The 19,785-nt window shown below is 30.2% G+C and overlaps 1 protein-coding gene across 2 annotated transcripts in view; it reads right to left on the bottom strand.

The window, feature by feature from the left end:
* Positions 1 to 848: 848 nt before the first annotated feature.
* LOC142321575 (osteoclast-stimulating factor 1-like) overlaps positions 849 to 19,785 on the bottom strand; it is a 33,625-nt gene continuing 14,688 nt past the window's right edge. The window contains exons 3-6 of one of the 2 annotated variants that reach the window (XR_012755665.1): positions 17,275 to 17,392; positions 13,496 to 13,707; positions 9,625 to 9,928; positions 849 to 1,650 (exon numbers count right to left, since the gene is read on the bottom strand). Coding sequence is in view for 1 of the 2 variants with exons in the window: in XM_075359779.1 (XP_075215894.1) it covers positions 9,701 to 9,928; positions 13,496 to 13,707; positions 17,275 to 17,392 (558 nt within the window). In the remaining variant the exon portion in view is untranslated. Of the gene's footprint in view, positions 1,651 to 9,259; positions 9,929 to 13,495; positions 13,708 to 17,274; positions 17,393 to 19,785 lie in introns of those variants that run through there. The other variant, XM_075359779.1, reaches the window with a different exon arrangement.

Genomic DNA, 19,785 nt, shown 5'->3' with positions numbered 1-19,785 from the left:
ATACAATGTGATTTTTCAGTTATGAAAGTTTACCATGTCATTTTAATCAACAAACTGAACACATTCATTGGTATCATTAATGCATGAAAGCAAGCTATTCACATTAATATATTTGCTGTTTATTATTTTAAGGTGTTACAAGAATATTTATCAAATAAATATGCGTTTTGATTATATTATAATTTTATTTTTCACTTTTCTTTGACTAGCTTTTTTCTAATCTAGAACACATGTAGTTTTGTGCATTGTTATATTCTGTAGAATTAATTGTGATCAATTAGGTGCAACTGTACATGGTTCTTATGTAAAGTAAAAGAGAAGTCCAACAAAAGTAATTTAAATACAGCATGGAATCATTCATAAAAAGAACAAATAAAAAAATTAATATAATAAATAATTCTTGATATGTTTTATATTGTGTATCAATAAAGTTATTCTAACAGACACTAATTAATTAAAGTAATAAACATCTAAAAGATTAAAATATATTGCATTAAAAAAACAAAAATTATTCACTTGTCCTTTTCATCAAACAATTTGCATAACAGATTTCTACAACTAAATTAATGTATTTAATTAGCAAAGTGCAAATGACGTTCAGGAGATTGGAATAGTAAGTAACGCTTAATTTAACATCATTCTTTTTTACTAAAACAACCATAACATTTTGTATCTTTTTTTGCTGGCTATATTAAGATATAAACAAAAGTTATGGGTGGTATCATCTGAGCAATATTCAATTTTAATCACAAAAACTCTTTATCTGAATAATTTGATTTGAGTTATCTATTTCATAAGTAATAACAAGGTATTAAGTCTATTTAAATATCACATTTAAAAAACCAAAATATAAAAATGTATTTTTATTTTATTCACAAATGAAATTAACAATGAAAAATTATGTAATGTAAAAAACATAATCAGCAATGTTTTTTTGAGTTTATTTCTAAAAAAAAACTGATACTAGGTTGAGTAGTTATTTTAACATGAAATACAAAATAATATTTTCAAAGAAGATACAAAAACAATGCTCACATTATATACAAAATATACCTAACATTTTATATACTTACCTACATATTTTATGCAAGTACTCAAAGTACTAACTAAAATATCTATGAATAAAAAAATTAAAATGACTGAAATTACAAATTTAAGTATTTATATATCAGATTGTGAATTGTAAACAGCAATAGAAACAAACTGCAGTTACTGTTTTCCAGTTATGTTTTGTATAAATATATTTGTGCTGTGCTGTCAATGATCTGTTAGAAAAATCATTTTCTAACAGATCATTGTATGTTTTCTAACAGATCATTGATATATATATATATATATATATATATAGAAAATTTATGTTTCAACTAACTTTAGGTTCATTTGTGCTTGTATACATCCTCTGCTTTAATTGTTCCAAATTCAATTTTCTTTAATTTTTTGCATTTTATTAAAAATCATTCATTTTAGAGTTTTTTTTTTACAGTTTGGCTGCATCTATTATTTTCTAATTACTTATATGCTAAAGTAAAATGGCTGAATTTTTAAAAGTAAAAACATTTTTTTAAATGATTTAATAATTTGTAAAAATATATATATATATATTGTATTACAATGTGTGGTAAAATATATTACAATAAATTAAAAGTAAATCTGAAAAATAAAAAGGAAATGTCAAATTAATTAAAAAAAAATATGTAAAGGCAATTCACAAAATTACATACAAGATTAATTTCCTGAATTTTATAATAACAGAGGAAAAGTATTGCTTTTGATGAATGTCTGAGTTGTGTTCATATGCATGCACATTGCCCCTAAATCACTACACATCTCAGCACCAGACTATCCAAAAAAAATATTAAGTTTGACATGCTGCCTTTTATACTGGAGCACTGATACCATTAAAATATGTGCTCTTAAAGGGGATGAGGAAATACTTCTCAACAGAAAGTGTGATATAAGAAGGTAAAGTTGTATCTAGTTGTGCATAAAACTTGAGAAAAAATCTTTCTTTGGTGCATTTTAATGTATATATTACAATCAAACCAGAAGTTGTACAATGCCAATTGCATAAGAGTTTTTGTTCAATTGCACATTCTATTTGTACAAAGTCTGAAATTACTCATTTTTATGGATATTGTACAGCACAGTGTGTGCAAAGTTGTTTTTAATAACAAATTCCATTATGTTAGGTTAGGTTTTTAATGCCAATAAAAATGAGTGCTGAGGAGTCATTTATGTTAAAAGTGAATGAGTTAGAAGATAAAATGAACTGTTTTCAATCAAAACTTAGAACAGTACAATAAACTTACAAATGAAACGCTGGACGCTTAAACTCTTAAGTGAAAACACCAACAGCACAAGCAAATTAAATGATACAAATATTAAAAGTAAACAAAGTAAAGATACAAGTATTAAAATTAGGAGATAGTAATCAATTAATTGTACCCATCAGTAAATCAGGTAACAACAATGTAAAATATTATTCCATCATTTAGAACTGTTTGAAATAATTAAGAAAGCACACACTGAAACTGGGCATGAAGGAATTCAAAAATTAGAATATAATTTAAAAGAAAAATATTCTAACAAGAAAAATTATAAAAATATTTCTGAATAATTGTCAGACTTGTTTAAAAAGCATGTACACCCTAAAAAGGGAGTTAAGCCAATGGTTTCAACGATGTTAACACTCGCTAATACGTTGATCTCACTAACTAACAAACTTGTCCAGATGGAGAGTAAAAATCTACCTTGAATTACAAAGACCACTTAAGCAAATCTGTGATCTTCTTTGCACTGAAAAGTACAAAGAGCTGCTGAAGTTGTGAATCATCTAGTAGAAATATTTTGCATTTTTAGTGCACCATCTCTTTTGCAGTCCAACTACAGCTGAGAATTTGTTAATAACATTTTAAAATAGTTAAAATCTATCTAGTCAGAAAAAATATTCAAAGTAAGCGAGGCATTCCAAAAGCCAAGGAAGTGTAGTGAGCGTAAATGGCAATGTAGATGATACGGCTGTAGCTTGGATATAGGATATTAAAACGAATCGCTGGAGTGAAGGTTTGCGAGTTAAAAATAAATAGTTTCCATCACATTGTTAAATAACACCTATTGAAGTAATGTTTGGCAGAAAAGCTATGCTAGAACTGGCTTCAAGTAACACAATTCTTCTGTCTAACACAATTCTTCTGTCTAACACAATTGTTGAAAATCTAAGCAGTAAAGAAGATTTAGAAAATACAACATTGAATTCAATTGCAATTTTACATGAATCATAGGATGCTCCTGTTGTAAATGACTATTTAGCAAATGACAATGAAAATTACAAAGACAGTTAAATAAAATACAAGAAATTGACAATACTGAGTACTGCAAACTTTGTCGCAGTTGAACAACAAAACATAGATGACATGCTAATGATAATTTTGCAGTGCCTGATAAAGACAATTTAAAACTCATTTCTCAAATAAGTCAATATTTTGAGACATCAAAATTTGACCATTTCTGGACAACAAAAATAGTCTAAAAGAATAAAAATGACAAGTGAGGAAAAATCTTCTCCAATATCAGTTGGAACCACTTTTACTGTACCAGTTCCTTCTTTTGAGAAAGGGTAAAGTGATCACAGAAATTTAACTGCAGTAGTTATGGAAATTACTACAGATAATTATTATGAAATTGGGGCAGCAACTAGAATTTTACTCCCAATTATTTTCTAGAAATCAACATCATCCAGCAAATCAAGTCATCTATCTGTTCCACATCATAGCTCCACTTTAGAGCTATGTACACATATACAAAGTACTTATATGTAAACAGTAAGTATCCTGTACACATATACACGTGATCATGAAGTTCTCTTGGTACTTTCATATTCTACTTGTGAAAATAATGGAAAAAGTTCATATAAACATATATCTTAAAATGCTTTGTTTGCAAGTTATAGCTAGTGATAGATTTCACTCTGATTTCAGCTGTCCTGGTGAAATAAGGTCATATTGAAATTTTTTAGTATGTTAATTAAGAGGCAGAATTAGTGATTTTTTATGGTTTTTGACCTAAAAATAAAAAGGTCCCAGAACCGTAACTGCTTTGTGTTTGAGAAATCTGGAGTGAAAACCAATGAATTGCAATAAAAAAAACACTGTTTTTTTTTTTGTATTTGATGTACAATAACTTTGTTAAATGGATCATAAACATATAAAACTTTAAATGAAACTTGTAGAAAATTTAATTCTGAACAAAATGGTAGAAGTTGAATAAAATAAAGAAAAATTAGAATTTTATTTTGAAATAGTACATTACTTACATTGTAAACAAAAATCAAATTCTTTTTGGGATGTGAAAAATTTGTCAAAACTGGAAATTACACATTGTAAAATAAAAATTACTTAATTTTTTTTATTAATGACAAAAATACAATAAATTATTTGAAAACTTATTATTTCAAAGTTGACAATAAAAACAACAACTGATCAACAATGCACAATACTGTATTAGTGTTTAAATCGTTCTGTAAAGTGCATTAAGTATATCAGGAACTGTGAACTGTGCTGTCGTTAGCGAAGGTTTTCTGTGAACTTTAATTTGAATGTGATCAGTTTGCCATTGAAGTAGTGCTGTATTTATTTACGATGGAAGAATATGCAGACACAGTATTCATTTTGGGTGTATGCAAAGGTAATACTACAGCTGCTGCAGTAAATATGAAATGCGTTTTCCAAATCGCAGGATTTCAGATCACAAACAAGTTGTGATCTTCGGGAAACAAGTTCACTGCCTAGTATTAGAACCACAGACCAATGATCTGTCCAACACAACGCTGTTATGTAATTATTATCAATGCAGTTCTGCACAGTCCAAGCCTAAGTACACGTTTTCTAAGCAGATCAGCTTTCGCAATCAATGGTTTGGAGAACACTTAAATAAAACAAGTTTTATCCTTGTCATAAACAGCCAGTTCAACATCTGCACCCAGAAGATGGTGCACTTCACTTGGGAGTTCTGCAACTGTTGGAATACAAATTGACAACATTACAGTATGTTTTGTTTACCAATCAGGCAAATTTCATTCAAAATGGTGTCAACAACTTATGATGCAGCCTTCTTCACAATCAGTTGTTTGGACTGTTAATATTACCTGGCTGTGAACGCCACATTCCTGGCCACCAAGATCACCTATCTTTAGATTTTTGTGTCTGAGGATGGATGAAAAATATTGTATTCAAAACAAAAATGCATTCTCGTGAGGAATTAATTTCCCGCATTATGGATGCGGCTAAGCAACTTACGAACAGCCCTGAAGAACTAAAAAGAGCAAGAAAAGCATACCAAAAAATGTGTTGAAAATGGTGGGCTCATTTTTAAACATTTATTATAAACTAGTACATATAATGCACTTTGATGTATCATACTTTTTCTAATGAAAATTTAATTCTTTCTAACTTTTCTTTGTTTTATTAAATTTATCTTACATCATTTTGTTCAGAAATAAATTCCCTACAAGTCTTGTTTAAAAGTTTTATGTGTTTATTACCCATAACTGAATATAAAACATAAAAACTAATGTTTTCCCTTTTTTTTAATTTTCATCACAGATTTCTCATAAGCTCCTGCAGATATGATTCTGGTACCTATTTTAATTAATTTTTCAGGTAAAAAACCATAAGAAATCATTGATTCTGTTCCTTAATTAACACCCTAAAGATTTCAGTATGACCTCATTTCAATGAGATCATACTGAAATTTTTCAATGGGGTAGCTGAAATCTTTCAGTGGTGGTAACATGCGAAAAAGTATTTTAGGATAAATATTTATACAAACTTTTTCCATTATTTTCAGAAGTAGAGTAGGTTTATGAAAGTCCTGGGAGAATTTTGTGACACAACTGTTCACACACATACATATTTATATATATATATATATATATATATATATATATATATATATATATTATATATAAAAACCTCTACAAAACAGAACTTCCAAAAAAACAGAAATCTCCTTAAAACGTATGGTTCCCCAAGTCCAGATATAATTTTATAGAAATTAATCACTTCATGACAGAAAACTTCGCAGTTTGGAAACTGAAAGGAAACATAGATTTTAGTTTTAATTTTACATATTACTCTTGTCCCATAAGACGCAAAGAAAATTAAAAAAAAAAAAAGATTGTAAGTTCCCAAGATTTGCAAATTATAAATCCAGAAGATGATTATTATTATACAATACTGTAACTGTTGTTTATCTAATTATATGACATCACATTCTTGGTACCAAACTTCTATCATATAATCCAACAATCATTAATAAAATTTGATAGCGGAGAGCAGCTTATGTAAACAATACATGTAGAGTTCTGAGAATAATTGTACTCAGTACCTTGAATACCGTGGTAAGCGACAGTATAGTTTTCATTTTGTTGTAGAAGTAAATTGTTAGTTTCACATATTGTTTGTTATCTGTTAAGAGTTTAAATACAGTACATACTTAGTTTAATCTAATACTTTAAAAACTGTAACTTATTTTAGTTTTAGTTACGTGTGTTTTTCTTCTTTTAAAATGCTCATAATTATGCTGAGAAAAAATATTTTATTTTTAATTGTCCCTTAAACATAAAAAGTAGAGGTTATTAATTTAATTTCTAAAACGAACATTAAAGAAATTAGTAAAAAGTTTAATTGTGGAAAAACACAAATTATGACATTTTAAAAAAAAGATAATATCAAGAAAGAATGGAAGAAGGGTGAAAGGAATGCTAATTGTAGATGGCAGACTAAAAGCAAAATTGAAGAAATAAATTCAATTTTATTTAAATGGTTCACACATGCAAGATCAAAACATCTTCCTATTTCGAGGCCTATCCTGCAACAACAGGCAAAAGAATTGCAGCTAAGTTAGGAGTTACTACATTTAGCACTTCTAATGGATGGCTAGAAAAATGTCATGCGAGGCATTCTATTTTTCTTAAAATCAAATATCAGGTGAGGCTAAAAATGTGGACAAAAAATTGTTATTGACTGGAAATATAAAATGATAGAAATAACTGCAGGTTACGAACAAAAAAATATCAGTAATTGTGATGAAATCGGTTTATTTTTTTGAGCTTTACTGAACGAAACACTGTGTTTCAAAAATGAAAAATGTATTGGAGCAAATAATCCAAAGAAAGACTGACTGTTCTGGTGTGCGGTTTTGTGGATAGCATGTTACTTAAACCATTGGTGATAGGTAAATCTTGGAAGCCTTGCTGTTTCAAAAATGTCGTCAGTTACCACTGGAATGATATGCAAATAAAAAGTCTTGGATGAAGTATAACATAATGGAAAAATGGCTATATAATTTAAATGTAAAATGGTTAGTGAAAATAGAAATATTCTACCGTTTTTGGACAGTGTATTGTGTCAGCCTCATGGAAATTATTCTAACATAAAACTTGTGTATTTTCTTCCAAATACAGCTAGTGTAACTCAACCAATGGATCAGGGGGTTATTAAAAACATAAAAATTCATTATTGGAAAAACATTCTGCAATTGCTAGTCGCCAACATCAATTCATGTTCATCTGTTCTCACCTAAAATTATTGTTCTGCTAAAGTGGGTCTCTTCATTGTACAAACAAATTACAAATAACTGTGTTAAAAATGTTCAGAAACCAACTTCTTTAGGTTTCTGCACGGAAACTAATAATAATTATGTTCCTGATACATGTACTTTGTGCAATACAACAATATTGAGTGAAGTTAAATTTCTGTTGCAAAAAAGTGGTCAAATATCAGTCCATGTTGAAAACTACATGGGTTCTGATAGCGATTTGATAACTGAAAAAGGATTTCAGAATGTAGATGAAATTATTTTGTATGAAACTAGCAGCAAAATTAACAAAAGTTCAGAAGAAGAAGAAGGACAAGGAGAGGACACAGAAAACAAACTTAACAGTTTCAGAGAAGGATTGGGAATGGCCACAGCTGGAAGAATTTACGATTCGTATAAACAGCGATGATTTGTGACAGAATACATTAACCACTAGAAAAATTATTGAAAACAAAAGTTCAAAGAGTAAATTATTCAAACAGAAAACTGTACTTTACTATTTTAGAATTAGTGTTAAATCATGTTGTGTTTTAGGCTAAGTATATTTCTTCTAATTAAATGTAACTTTTTAATGAAAAATTACTAACTTGTAAAAATAAAAAATGCCATCTTTTAGTGTAACTGAACAATTTTTGAAAATTAGTGGTTTATATTCTCTATATGCAGTATAATTTCCAGATTATTCCAAATGTATTGTTGTCTTAATTTTATTAACATTTGAATAATTCATAGCACAGGACCTCACGATGAATTAACTCAATTTTTAAAAACTCTGCAAGATGGAAACGCCTTCAAACTGGAATTCTTACTTGGTCCTGTCAGATTCTGTTTTGAGGAGATGTGTGTGTATAATATATATATAAATATATATCAAAGACAAAAGTATAAAAAGTTTAACACCGAAGTTCACAATTCAATAATGCTTCTTACCTTATGCTTGTTGTTATATAAAAGCGATATTTCAAGGGTTTCTCTCATCATCAGTTAATAAAACATATTCTTTTTTTAAAAAACACACATTAAAAATTAAAAATATGTAGTCATAAAAGTTAAAAGATTTAAAAAATGTTCTATGTATGTGGCCACACATACAGTACTGTACTCCTATATAGGAGTACAGTATAGGATGTACAGAAGTAGGATATCTAGAAGTACAGTACTGTGTGTGTGTGTGTGTGTGTGTGTGTGTGTGTGTGTGTGTGTGTGTGTGTGTGTGTGTGTGTGTGTATGTGAGGGGGGGGGCTAGCCACATATGTAAAAAGAAAAAAATAATTTTAATCGTTTTAACTTGTATGAATACATATTTTTAAATGTTTACAATTTTAAGTTTTAAATTTTTGTGATTTTTAAAAAAGTAAAAAAAAAAAATATGTTTTATTAACTGATGATGAGAGAAACCCTCAAAAGCGCTTTTATATAATAACAATAAGAATAAGGTAAGAAGCATTATTGAATTCTGTTATCTTGGTGGTAAACTTTTTATACTTTTGTCTTTGACATAAATAGTACAGAGGGAAACATGGACAAATACAATAACCAAAAGAGACTTGATTTTTCTAATTTATATATATATATATATATAATATATATATATGTATATATATAATATATATATATGTATATATATATATATATATATATACATATACATATTATTGCATGTAATATCTTATTTATCCTACATTAGTCACAGTTTTATTCCATTTCTAGTTACTAAATAAATTATGATTAATATTTATTAACATCAATCACTATGCAAGTACATTTGAATGCCTACAGTAGAAAAATGATGGAAAATGAAATCATATGTATCCATTTGAAGTTAAATTTCTGTGTTACGACATGGTATAATTAATATAAGATGGGTACAGTGACATTATCCAGTCAGTATCGCATCAACTTCTATTTACACAATATTGAAGATATTGTGCATCCTTACATTTATAAGCATTTCCAAAGGCATTAAAGATTTTAAAAGAATAAAAGTAAAAAAGCAATCACAAATAGCTTACTGTGAATAAAAATTACCAATGAAAATTAATTCACCACAGTTTACAGTGTTCTGAAAATGAAGTTACAGAGTTAAAAATGTTCATTGTGTCATTTAATCAGAATCATCAGCATAATCTTGTGGTTGATATAATCCTGATGTAGAATGGTGTCTATTCATATTTAATAAGTTAATAATGGCAGGATCCATAGCCAACATAGCAGGAGTCTCTTTATCTTTATTCATGACAGTCACATCTGAACCTCGTTGTAATAATAAACTTACAACTTCATAATGACCACGGCTGCAGGCTGCATGCAATGCAGTTTCCCCAACCTTATTCTGAAAACATCAACAAAAAGAAATACTGGATTTAAGATTGTAAGTGTATTTTCCCACTAAGACACTGCAAATGCAAAAAATATTGGGATTTAAAAAGTTTATAAACATTTACGGACAACTATAAACTAAATTGTTGGATAATAACACTGGCTTACAAAATAAAATGTTTTTTCCACTACATGCATTCAATTATGTGCATCTTATAGGATTCTTTATGTGTATTCCAATTCTGTAAATGCAAAATTGAATGGAAGGTAGAGGTTTTTTTTAATAACATGGATATTTCTTTTTCCTGCATTTTATATAATATAACAGCCTCTGGAATATTCCTTTTCAGTTTACAGGAGGAATTAGAAAGCATATTTGGACTCCATTTTTCCTGTTAGCATGTTTCCACTATTGATATATCCTGCTGAAAGGGTTGAAAAAATGAAAAAGTCCAAATGTGAATGCAGCAAGTGTATTTTTAGAGTGCTATTGTATCCCAGTTTTTTATAGTTTTTAAGAAGTTCAATCACCAAATTTACATAGTTCTCAACCTTTTTTTTATACAGAAATAATTTTAAGATATTTTGAGATGAGAGCCATGTTGCCTTCTTAAATTCAATCAAACTCCTCTCAAAGTCTGAATCCTTCATTAGCTTACATATCTGTAGTCCAACAAATATTCCTTCTTTGGTTTTTGCCTCAATAATCCAAGGAAACTTGTTTTTAAGGTATAATAAGAAACTTTCCCCATTACAATCCATTGCTTTGACAAAATTTTTCATCAGATTTTATGTGTAATGATAGATGATACACAATCTTCGAATTCACAAGAGTTTGATAAACATTTTTTGCCTGGCTGTGAGTGCTTTTATCTTATACCAGTCATTTTTAATTTAGTGGTTTTTCCTGTCTCTACTGTCCCAAAAAAACAACAGTAACTGTTATAAACAAGCTCCAGACCTAATAAAATGGCTATAGTTCAAGAATAACTTTCACATTATATCATAATGAGTAAAAATTCTGTACTGTCAATCACTATACAAGTACATTTGAATGCCTAGAATAGAAAAATGATGGAACATCATATGCATCCATTTTAAGTTCAATTTCTATGTGCTACGACATGGTATATAAGATAGGGTACAGTGACATTGTATCCAGTCAGTACCACATCAATTTCTATAATATTTACACAATATTGAAGATATTGTGCATCCTTCGTTTGTGCAGCATAGGTAAGAGAAATTGATTTCTCATTTCTGTTGTGAAGAGGGGCAGCTTTCAAACTCATTTTACAGGAATCTATAAACAATCTCCACTCCATAGGATTGTGATGCTGTCCTAGTAAATTCAATAAAGAATTTACATCAATGCGTTACACTACATTATCTTGTGAGCAGAATAGGCCCTGAAATTCTTGCTGCCTAACATGGAAAAAACATATTTTAGTGCCACTTTCAATGAGGTTCCAGCCTTTTAACCTTGATTCCAGTAATTCTAGTCAATATAAAATATGTATGTAGTCAATATTAAATGTGTAACAGAATTCTTATACACAAGTGAAATGTGCAACCCGGGCAAGAAAATGCAATAAACTACTTTTTATCAAGACTGAGTTCTCTGACCAGCAAAACTTTAAAGTTAATACACAGGTAACTTTCAAATAAGATTAAAGTAAGTTCATTAAAATCAGTATGGTCAATCATCCTTGATCCTTCAACAAACGATGTTCCAAAAAATGAGACCATAAGCTTATACATAGTCTACAGAATGCAGTGCAATCCAAGAACGAAGAAGATTATTTATCTGGACCGCCACAGCCTTATCAGGAAGCTGTTCAGGATGAACCTTAAGGAGGAGACAGTGTAATGGGTAGAAAAGTTTCTTGTAATACAAAGTGCCAGAATAAGAAAGTGAGAGAAAATAAAGAACATTTCTCTCTAACAGCTTTGTTTCTAGAAAGAATTTTTAGACAGCTCAAACAATAGAAATCATTATTCTTCAATGAACAAAAGGTATGTCGGCTGCTGTTACTACAAGTCTAGCTCTAGGCCTGACGATATAAATATTGCCAAGGACCAGCAAACATCAAGTTTAGTGTGCAACAAATGTGAGGATAGTATGTGAGCATTCGAAGTAAGTGTGGGATAACAAGTCGAATGAATGAGCAGAGTACATCACTAGAGTATTCAGTTTTTCAATTGTGTTCTCTGCAGTTAAATACAGAAAGCTGTTCTGCTAGTTCATTGTGAACAGATGACAAGGTAACATCATAATTCATTGATAAAAATGTGAAAGTTTCCTTTTCTAAATATTACAAGTAAATAATTCTTGTATAGAGTTAATTACAGAATATTTTCTAGTTGTTATCTTACTCTTCAATGAAACATAATGATTAATTTTGTATTAATTGCAGATGCACAAAGTTTGTGTATTCGCAATTTCCTTCTTTAGCGCTTCATCCACATTACTTGGTTATATTTAATCACACTCACATATTTGATTTTAATATGTATACTGAAAGTTATCATAAAAAGAGGTTTTAAGAAACCATCCATCCCTCTTTGCTAATTCTTTTCAATCAAATTGCAGCCTCGTTGCTTCCAAAAAAAAGTAAAATTCATAAACTGATAATTGCTTAGAATGAAGACATAAGGATATGTACAAAAGCAAGTTCAGAAATATATATAAAAAATCTCCTCTAAAGGGCAATTTTTTCTGTGCACTTCAAATCCTTTATAAGATCTCAATGACTATAAACTAGAAATATAAATTGAAAATCAGATCAGTTTTCCTTTATTAATGATTGAAAAATTTCCTTAAAATTTTATTGTAGATTTCCTATTTCTTAATTAAAAATCTAAAAATATACACATAATTTATTGGATTAACCTATATTGCTTCATGTTCACCAAACAGTTTCAGTGGGTGAAAATCTTTTACATCAGTATTTAAGAAAATGTTGAATATTAAGAACATCATTAGTCAATTCAATCATTCTTTACCACATTCAATAACTACAAGAAAAGCCCAAATGTGACAAATGTAAAGTGTTTTAATAAAAACTATAATATAAAACAAATACTTGTTTTACCATGCTAAAAAAAATTTTTTGAGATCCACTTAGCTTTATGCAGGATGCAACACTTAACCCACCGGGTTGGTCTAGTGACGAACACGTCTTCCCAAATCAGCTAATTTGGAAGTCAAGGGTTCCGGCGTTGAAGTCCTAGTAAAGTCAGTTATATTTACATGGATTTGAATACTAGATCGTGGATACCGGTGTTCTTTGGTGGTTAGGTTTCAATTAATCACACATCTCAGTAATGGTCTAACTGAGACTGTACAAGACTACACTTCATTTACAATCATACATATCATCCTCATTCATCCTCTGAAGTATTATCTGAAAGGTAATTACCGGAGGCTAAACAGGAAAAAAAAGAAGGATGCAACACCTAATGTATTTCATTTTGTTATAAATTTCAATTGTGACAAATGAGTTATCATACAGAAATGCCACTCCTTGTACTTAATGCAAACTACATGCAAAATAAGACTTTTAAATAGGAAACCTACTTGAGAATTCACAGGTAGGCTAGAAATTGCTAATAGTTCTTTCACACAATCAACATGACCTCCAAGACATGCCCAGTATAAAGGTATATTGCCTACTGCATCGAGTCCTGTAGGAGAGACTCCCTGTTGTAAACATTGCTGAAGAAACATTAAATTACCTCTTCTTGCAGCTTCATGTAATGGTGTGTCAATCATTTCTGTTTGAGTTTCAACTGCACAAACAATAATTTATACTGACAAATGATATAATCAATTTCAGAACTAAAGATATATAAATTAGCATTACAAAACAATTATGCATTACTCAGATAACATTAGTGCATGTTTCTCCACTTTGTGTGCAAAAGGACTACATTTTTTGATTTTAGTTAAAGCAGGCAGCTTGGGGTAGAATTTAAATGTTAGCTGATACAACTGAATGCTTGTAGGCAATCTCAAACAAGAAATCAGTTCTTAAATTTGTAGTTAAGAATAACATGCAGCCTATTATAATTTTATTTGTACAACTGGGGTGTAAAGTGGTCTCCCATTACTTTCTTCAATGAGCTGAGTATACTGTAGCATGTAAGCCAAACAAAATAAAAGCAATGTTTAGCACTAAAAGCACTACCTTTACTGTGTTCACTACAGAAAATTACTTTTGTCCTAAAATGGAATATAATTATTCTCAAGAAAAATATTTGTGACTGACTGGATTGCTAGTATTCCAGATGATTTTCAAATGTCACAGTTATAAGAAGGATTGGTGTAGATCAGTGATTCTCAATTATTTTAGCTGCACAACCCCCAAAAATATAAAAATATTTACAATGAATATTTCATGACCCTCCCAACCACAACCCCATGAAACCTAGTTGAAAACTATTTAGCTGCATTGATAGTAACAGATATGAACATGCACATATGAACTGTACAAACATGAGCAATTTACAGGTTCTAACTTGATGTGTATGTGCCCCTTGTAATTTTGTCTGCTTACATAATACTCACTGTGAAAGCGTCGTGCGCTCAGCATATAAAAGAGGAGTAAGGAATTGCAGAACATCAGTTTAGTTTTGAATGCAAAGTAGACATCTAGTGCCTTTAAGTTTCTAAAAATATACTTTCACTCAAAATAAAAACTAAAAAAGAAGTTTTGGTTTTTTTGTATGCAGTCAAATGATGTAACTGGTTTTTTTTTTGTTTTTTTTTTTCAACTAGATTCTTACGCAAATGGATAAATTTGTGAAAAACAAGGTGAGCCATCTACATCCAGTGAATCAATTGGTAAAAAAACAAGACTATAGAATCACAGTTATTTAAATTATGGTTTTACCTGATTGGATGGAAAACTGCAGTGTGTTTTTTGCTTTCAAGTCCTCTCTGAGGAAATCATGAAGCCATCAAAATTAATTTGACACTTGGGAACTAATCATCTGGATCATAAAAGCAAACCCTTGGAATTTTTCAAAAGAAAATATACCCTGAGAAGTCAACAACCTTCTATTAGTAAATCAAGCCAAACATTTCTCAGGTCTTATGTTTTGTGAGATATGAATGCAATAGGGACAGATCAATCAAAGAAAATAAATTGTTTTGTAAAGAAAATGTCCTGTTAATGCAACAGGACAATATCTTTTTGATGTTTTTTTTATGAAACTACTAAAAATTATAACTGAGGACATTGGGCAATCTACTGCAATATGTAGTGAGGGTGCACAGGCAATAAAAAGAAAGAACAGTGGATTTCAGAAAAAATTAAAGGATCATCTTATACCACAGATGGAATGGATGTATTGCTTCCTTCACAGACATGTTATTGCAACAAAAAATATGCTGGAAAATCTAAACAAATTCTTTGTAAAGCTGTAAAAATGGTTAATTTTATTAAATGCTAAACTGTGCAATGAAACGGGTGAAAAAAAAAATCTCTTCTTTTCCATACAGAAGTCAGATGGTTATTGCGAGGGAAAGTGTTAACCCGATTATTGGAATAATTTTCAGGTAAAACAAACACCACTCTCAATTTTTTTACAGAATAATGAGTACATGTTGCTGTTGGGTTACTTAGCTGATGTATATTCACATTTAAACAGCTTGAATATGATTTTACAAGGATGTGGTAAGAAATTTTCTTAATTACAGTTGAAGTTTGCGCTTTGTTTCCTTTCACCACATCTTACCTCTGTGAAAAGGGTTCTTCATCTATAGTTGTGTTAAAAACTAAGTATAGGAATCACTAGAAAACAATTTGCTTTTGTGTGTCTCTAACATAGATCCACATATGGAGAAACTTTTAAATGAAAAACAAATGCAGTCACCTCATTAATTTATTTTCTTTACATATGTATGCTTACAAATTTAAGTAAAATGTATTGTAATTAAATGCACTTAATTATTATGTATTGCAATTAATAACTACCAAACTTGATATTAGCATTTTAATTTATTTTAAGGAACAGTTTATATTAAGGTTTTGTTACACTAGGTACTTTTTGATTTTATATTTAATTTAGATTATGAACATTTTCCATATGTTGTTTGATTTGACTACCTGCAACTATGTGTACAGATGATATGTTTAAATATTGAGTATGTTGACCAGCTAATTACTTTTAATTCCCAAATTCCCTCCCAATTTCCAGTTTAGTATAGTGCAGCACATAAACATTTATCATTTACTGTTCTGCTGCACTTCTTAACTTATGTCTATTCGTTTCTCTGTTTAAAGATTAGTTACATTCATGGAGATGGCAGATGGCTATAAGAGATGATAGGAGGGCATAAAAAAAATTATTATTATTATTATTATTATAAGGGAGCTCTTCGGCTCTAATCTACACCCTTTACTTTTTAATATATTCATCAATGACATTTCCATTGAGCTTTTATTGCCTTTATGGTTTCATCTAATTCAATGGATTGGACATAGTTTTGTAGGACCAACTACTTGATCAAATTGCTTTTTACTATTGTTCAAGCCTTTCTGGAGTATTTTTGCATTTCATTGCAACAATGAAATTGTACAATATACAATTTGTACAATATACAATTTCATTGTATATTTCCATACAAGAAATATAAGAGCTTCGCACTTGTTGAGTGAAGCTTTCAAAAAAAATTCTGTCATATCCTTGTCAATAGAGGTTTTACTGCTCCAGCTCCTTATATGGAACTAAACTGAGATTAAATGAGATTCATTAAAATGAGACTGTAAAAATCCACTGCATTCTTCTTACACAAGTCTATACACTCTCATATTCATCTCCCTCATGGATTGATAGTGCCTAATTGCAATCCTTGACACTACAGGCAATTCTTCTACATTGGTAATTTGGTGATAGCTCCTAAAGAAGATGCTTTTGATTTCTAATGAGATTGCAGGTACATTGACTTTTTCAGTACAAGCATAAGAAATTTTAAAATTTAATCACAAGGCCTACAATATTATCACCAACATGTAAAGTAGGATAATTTGTTTTTCTTCACTCTATGTTTTATGTCATGTTTCTACCTTTCATGTTTTTTCATCACAAGTTCTAGACATTCTATGTTAAATGCTTCATGTTTATCAATCATTTATTATAAGTTTTGGATACTTAATTAAATTTTACATGATCCAAAATGTATAAGACCATTCTGTCCGCACTGTTTTCTCCCATTATAAGTACAAACCTGGTTGTTTTGAGCACACTTGGGAGGAGATGGTATACGGGCGAGTGGAACATTATTAAAAAAATTAATACAAATATATTTAAATATACATTAAACAAAAATTCATCCAACAGAAACATATTTACCATAATTGCTAGGTATAATACCAGTCTTTTTACCGCAACGAGCCTTCCACCAATTTGGATCAGACAGTTGATCAAAAACATATAACAGATCTCCTTCTTGAAAAGACAATTCATCAACCTTCACAGCAAAAAAATAATAGTAATACATTATTTATTTGTAATAAAAAGAAAATTACATCCATTATAAACAATTTAATTTTATTCAAACATTAATTTACTTAAAAATTACTTTTTAAGAAAATATTTTTTCTCAGTATTTTTTTTCATTATATTCTGATTGAATTTCTCATTTTTTAAAAAAATGAAATATTACAGCTTCCAAATTTCACAACACCTATTTGTTTACAATACTAATTTGTTCACATATTCATACAAATGTTTAAAGTTTCCATGGGACAACACTAGTGAGAAACTATATCCCATCCATTAAGCCAAGAATAATATTGTACAATAAATGTAGATTATACACAGTAAGAACAGCAGTCACCATTTATTACTACTTCTCCATTACAGACTATTACAATAGTTGACAAGTTGTTGAATAAGGTTGATGAAACTTCATTTTACTTATTTTAACCGTAATTTCCCAGCTTTGGAGCTTAAAATTTAATCCCTAAACAGTGAGAAAATTCAAAAATTACTTTTACGGCCTAAAACCTTCAAGAAAAAGTTTTAAGTCATAATCCAATAAACAAGTAAAAGCTAAAATATAAAACGATTATTCTAATTTAAACCTGTGTTAAAATACTTTGCCTAAAAGTTTGAACACTTATAAAAAATTGAAAAATGTTTAAAACTACAGTAAACAATAATCAGTTTAGATATATCATCTTATAACTAGAAAATAACGAGTAATGGCACAACAAATTAATAAAAAACACAAATATTTTTGCCCTAAGTTACAACCTATGCTTCCTAATCAATAAATTGATAAAACTACTTTATCATAGCTTGAAATCTTGCTTGATGCTGTTCTGGTGATCATCATCTGAACAAAATTCAGAAATCATTTTTTGACTATAGAAGGAAGCAATTAGAACTTGACCCCGAAGAGGAAGATCCCGCCATTTGACGATTGCTGTCACTACGCCACCCCTTCCTCCATACCTAGCCCTGATGGGGTTTACTGGAGGTCATCTTTTGAACCTACAGACTGAACAACATCTCTCAGTTAACACAGCTTGGCCTCCATCAGGATGTCACTGATGTAGATGCCATGAATAACAATGCCATCAGTGTAAGGATGTACTATCAACAAACACAAAACAAAACCAAAAACAAGCTACTCAAATGAGCAGAACTGAGTAGAAATAAAATATTTGAATTTTGAGCTATAGTGAAACCTACCAACAAAATAAAATGAACATCATGAAATAACAGAACAAAAACAAAAGTACAGCACCCATCTTGGCGACAAGAGAACGCCCAAGTGGTCTCTAACCATCCAACTAACTTGAACTCCCCATCCTACACGCCCTCCACAATTTGCTGAAGACCAAATAGTTCATGAAGTTCTCCACAATTGACAATTACCAGTTAAAATTTAACTCTAAAATAAACTCAATATCCCTGAACTGCCTTACTATCCGTAATCATCTTTTATCACACTGACGACAGACATATAAAACATGAAAGATATCATCTATTATGCCACACCATGGACACAGACCCAAATCAGCCAGTAAAAAAAAGCCAACCTATCCTAAATTGGTAAAAGCACCATGGTCCGAAAGAAATCAGGAAAATATCATGCTTATAACGCCCATCAGCCATCTCATCCCACCTAGTCTGCCACAACTGAAATCCATCATTCTCAATCTCTCTAATTCTAACAGAAGTTAGTTGACCGAACTTCTTTGCGAAATAACTTTGCTGATGCTCAAGCACAAGAATATCAATAGTCTTTAATCCAACAATCACTAGGCCAGCCTCATGAGAAATTGTACGGTAACCACCTGTCACCGTTAACAAAAAAAAGGCGCTGGGCCCTCAACAAAATGTTCCTATAAGTTTTAAATTTTAGCCTATCCACCCAAACAAGTGCAGCATACCACATAACTGCTCATACACATCCTTATAGAGGATACTCATAGTTTTAAAATTCAGATCCCAATCTGTTATAACCACACATCAAATACCAAAGATCACACACACTACTGGTCTTCTTTGCAACATACTATAAATCCTCCTTAAAAAGAAAATTTTAGTCAAGGAGCACCCCAAGGTACTTCTGAACCTGAATATATTGAATTTGATGGCCTGACATTGAAACACGGACTTGCTGCATTGTAGCCAAACAGCCCTTCAGTAGGTTCATGTTTGGTTTTATCCGGGCTGAATGGCATCTTATGTTGATGGTCCCACAGCTCGTATCCTGCATGCCCAAGAAGCGCGGAGTTCAACCTCATAACCTCAGTCGCATCAAAGAATCAAACTCCACAACCCACAATAAGGAGCCCAGCACTGCCTTGGGTTCAACACACTTAGACAGTACACTTCTACACTTCGTGG

Source organism: Lycorma delicatula, chromosome 3 (genome assembly GCF_047948215.1).
Source record: "Lycorma delicatula isolate Av1 chromosome 3, ASM4794821v1, whole genome shotgun sequence".
Classification (NCBI taxonomy): domain Eukaryota; kingdom Metazoa; phylum Arthropoda; class Insecta; order Hemiptera; family Fulgoridae; genus Lycorma; species Lycorma delicatula.
This window is presented reverse-complemented; position numbering and strand designations above follow the sequence as displayed.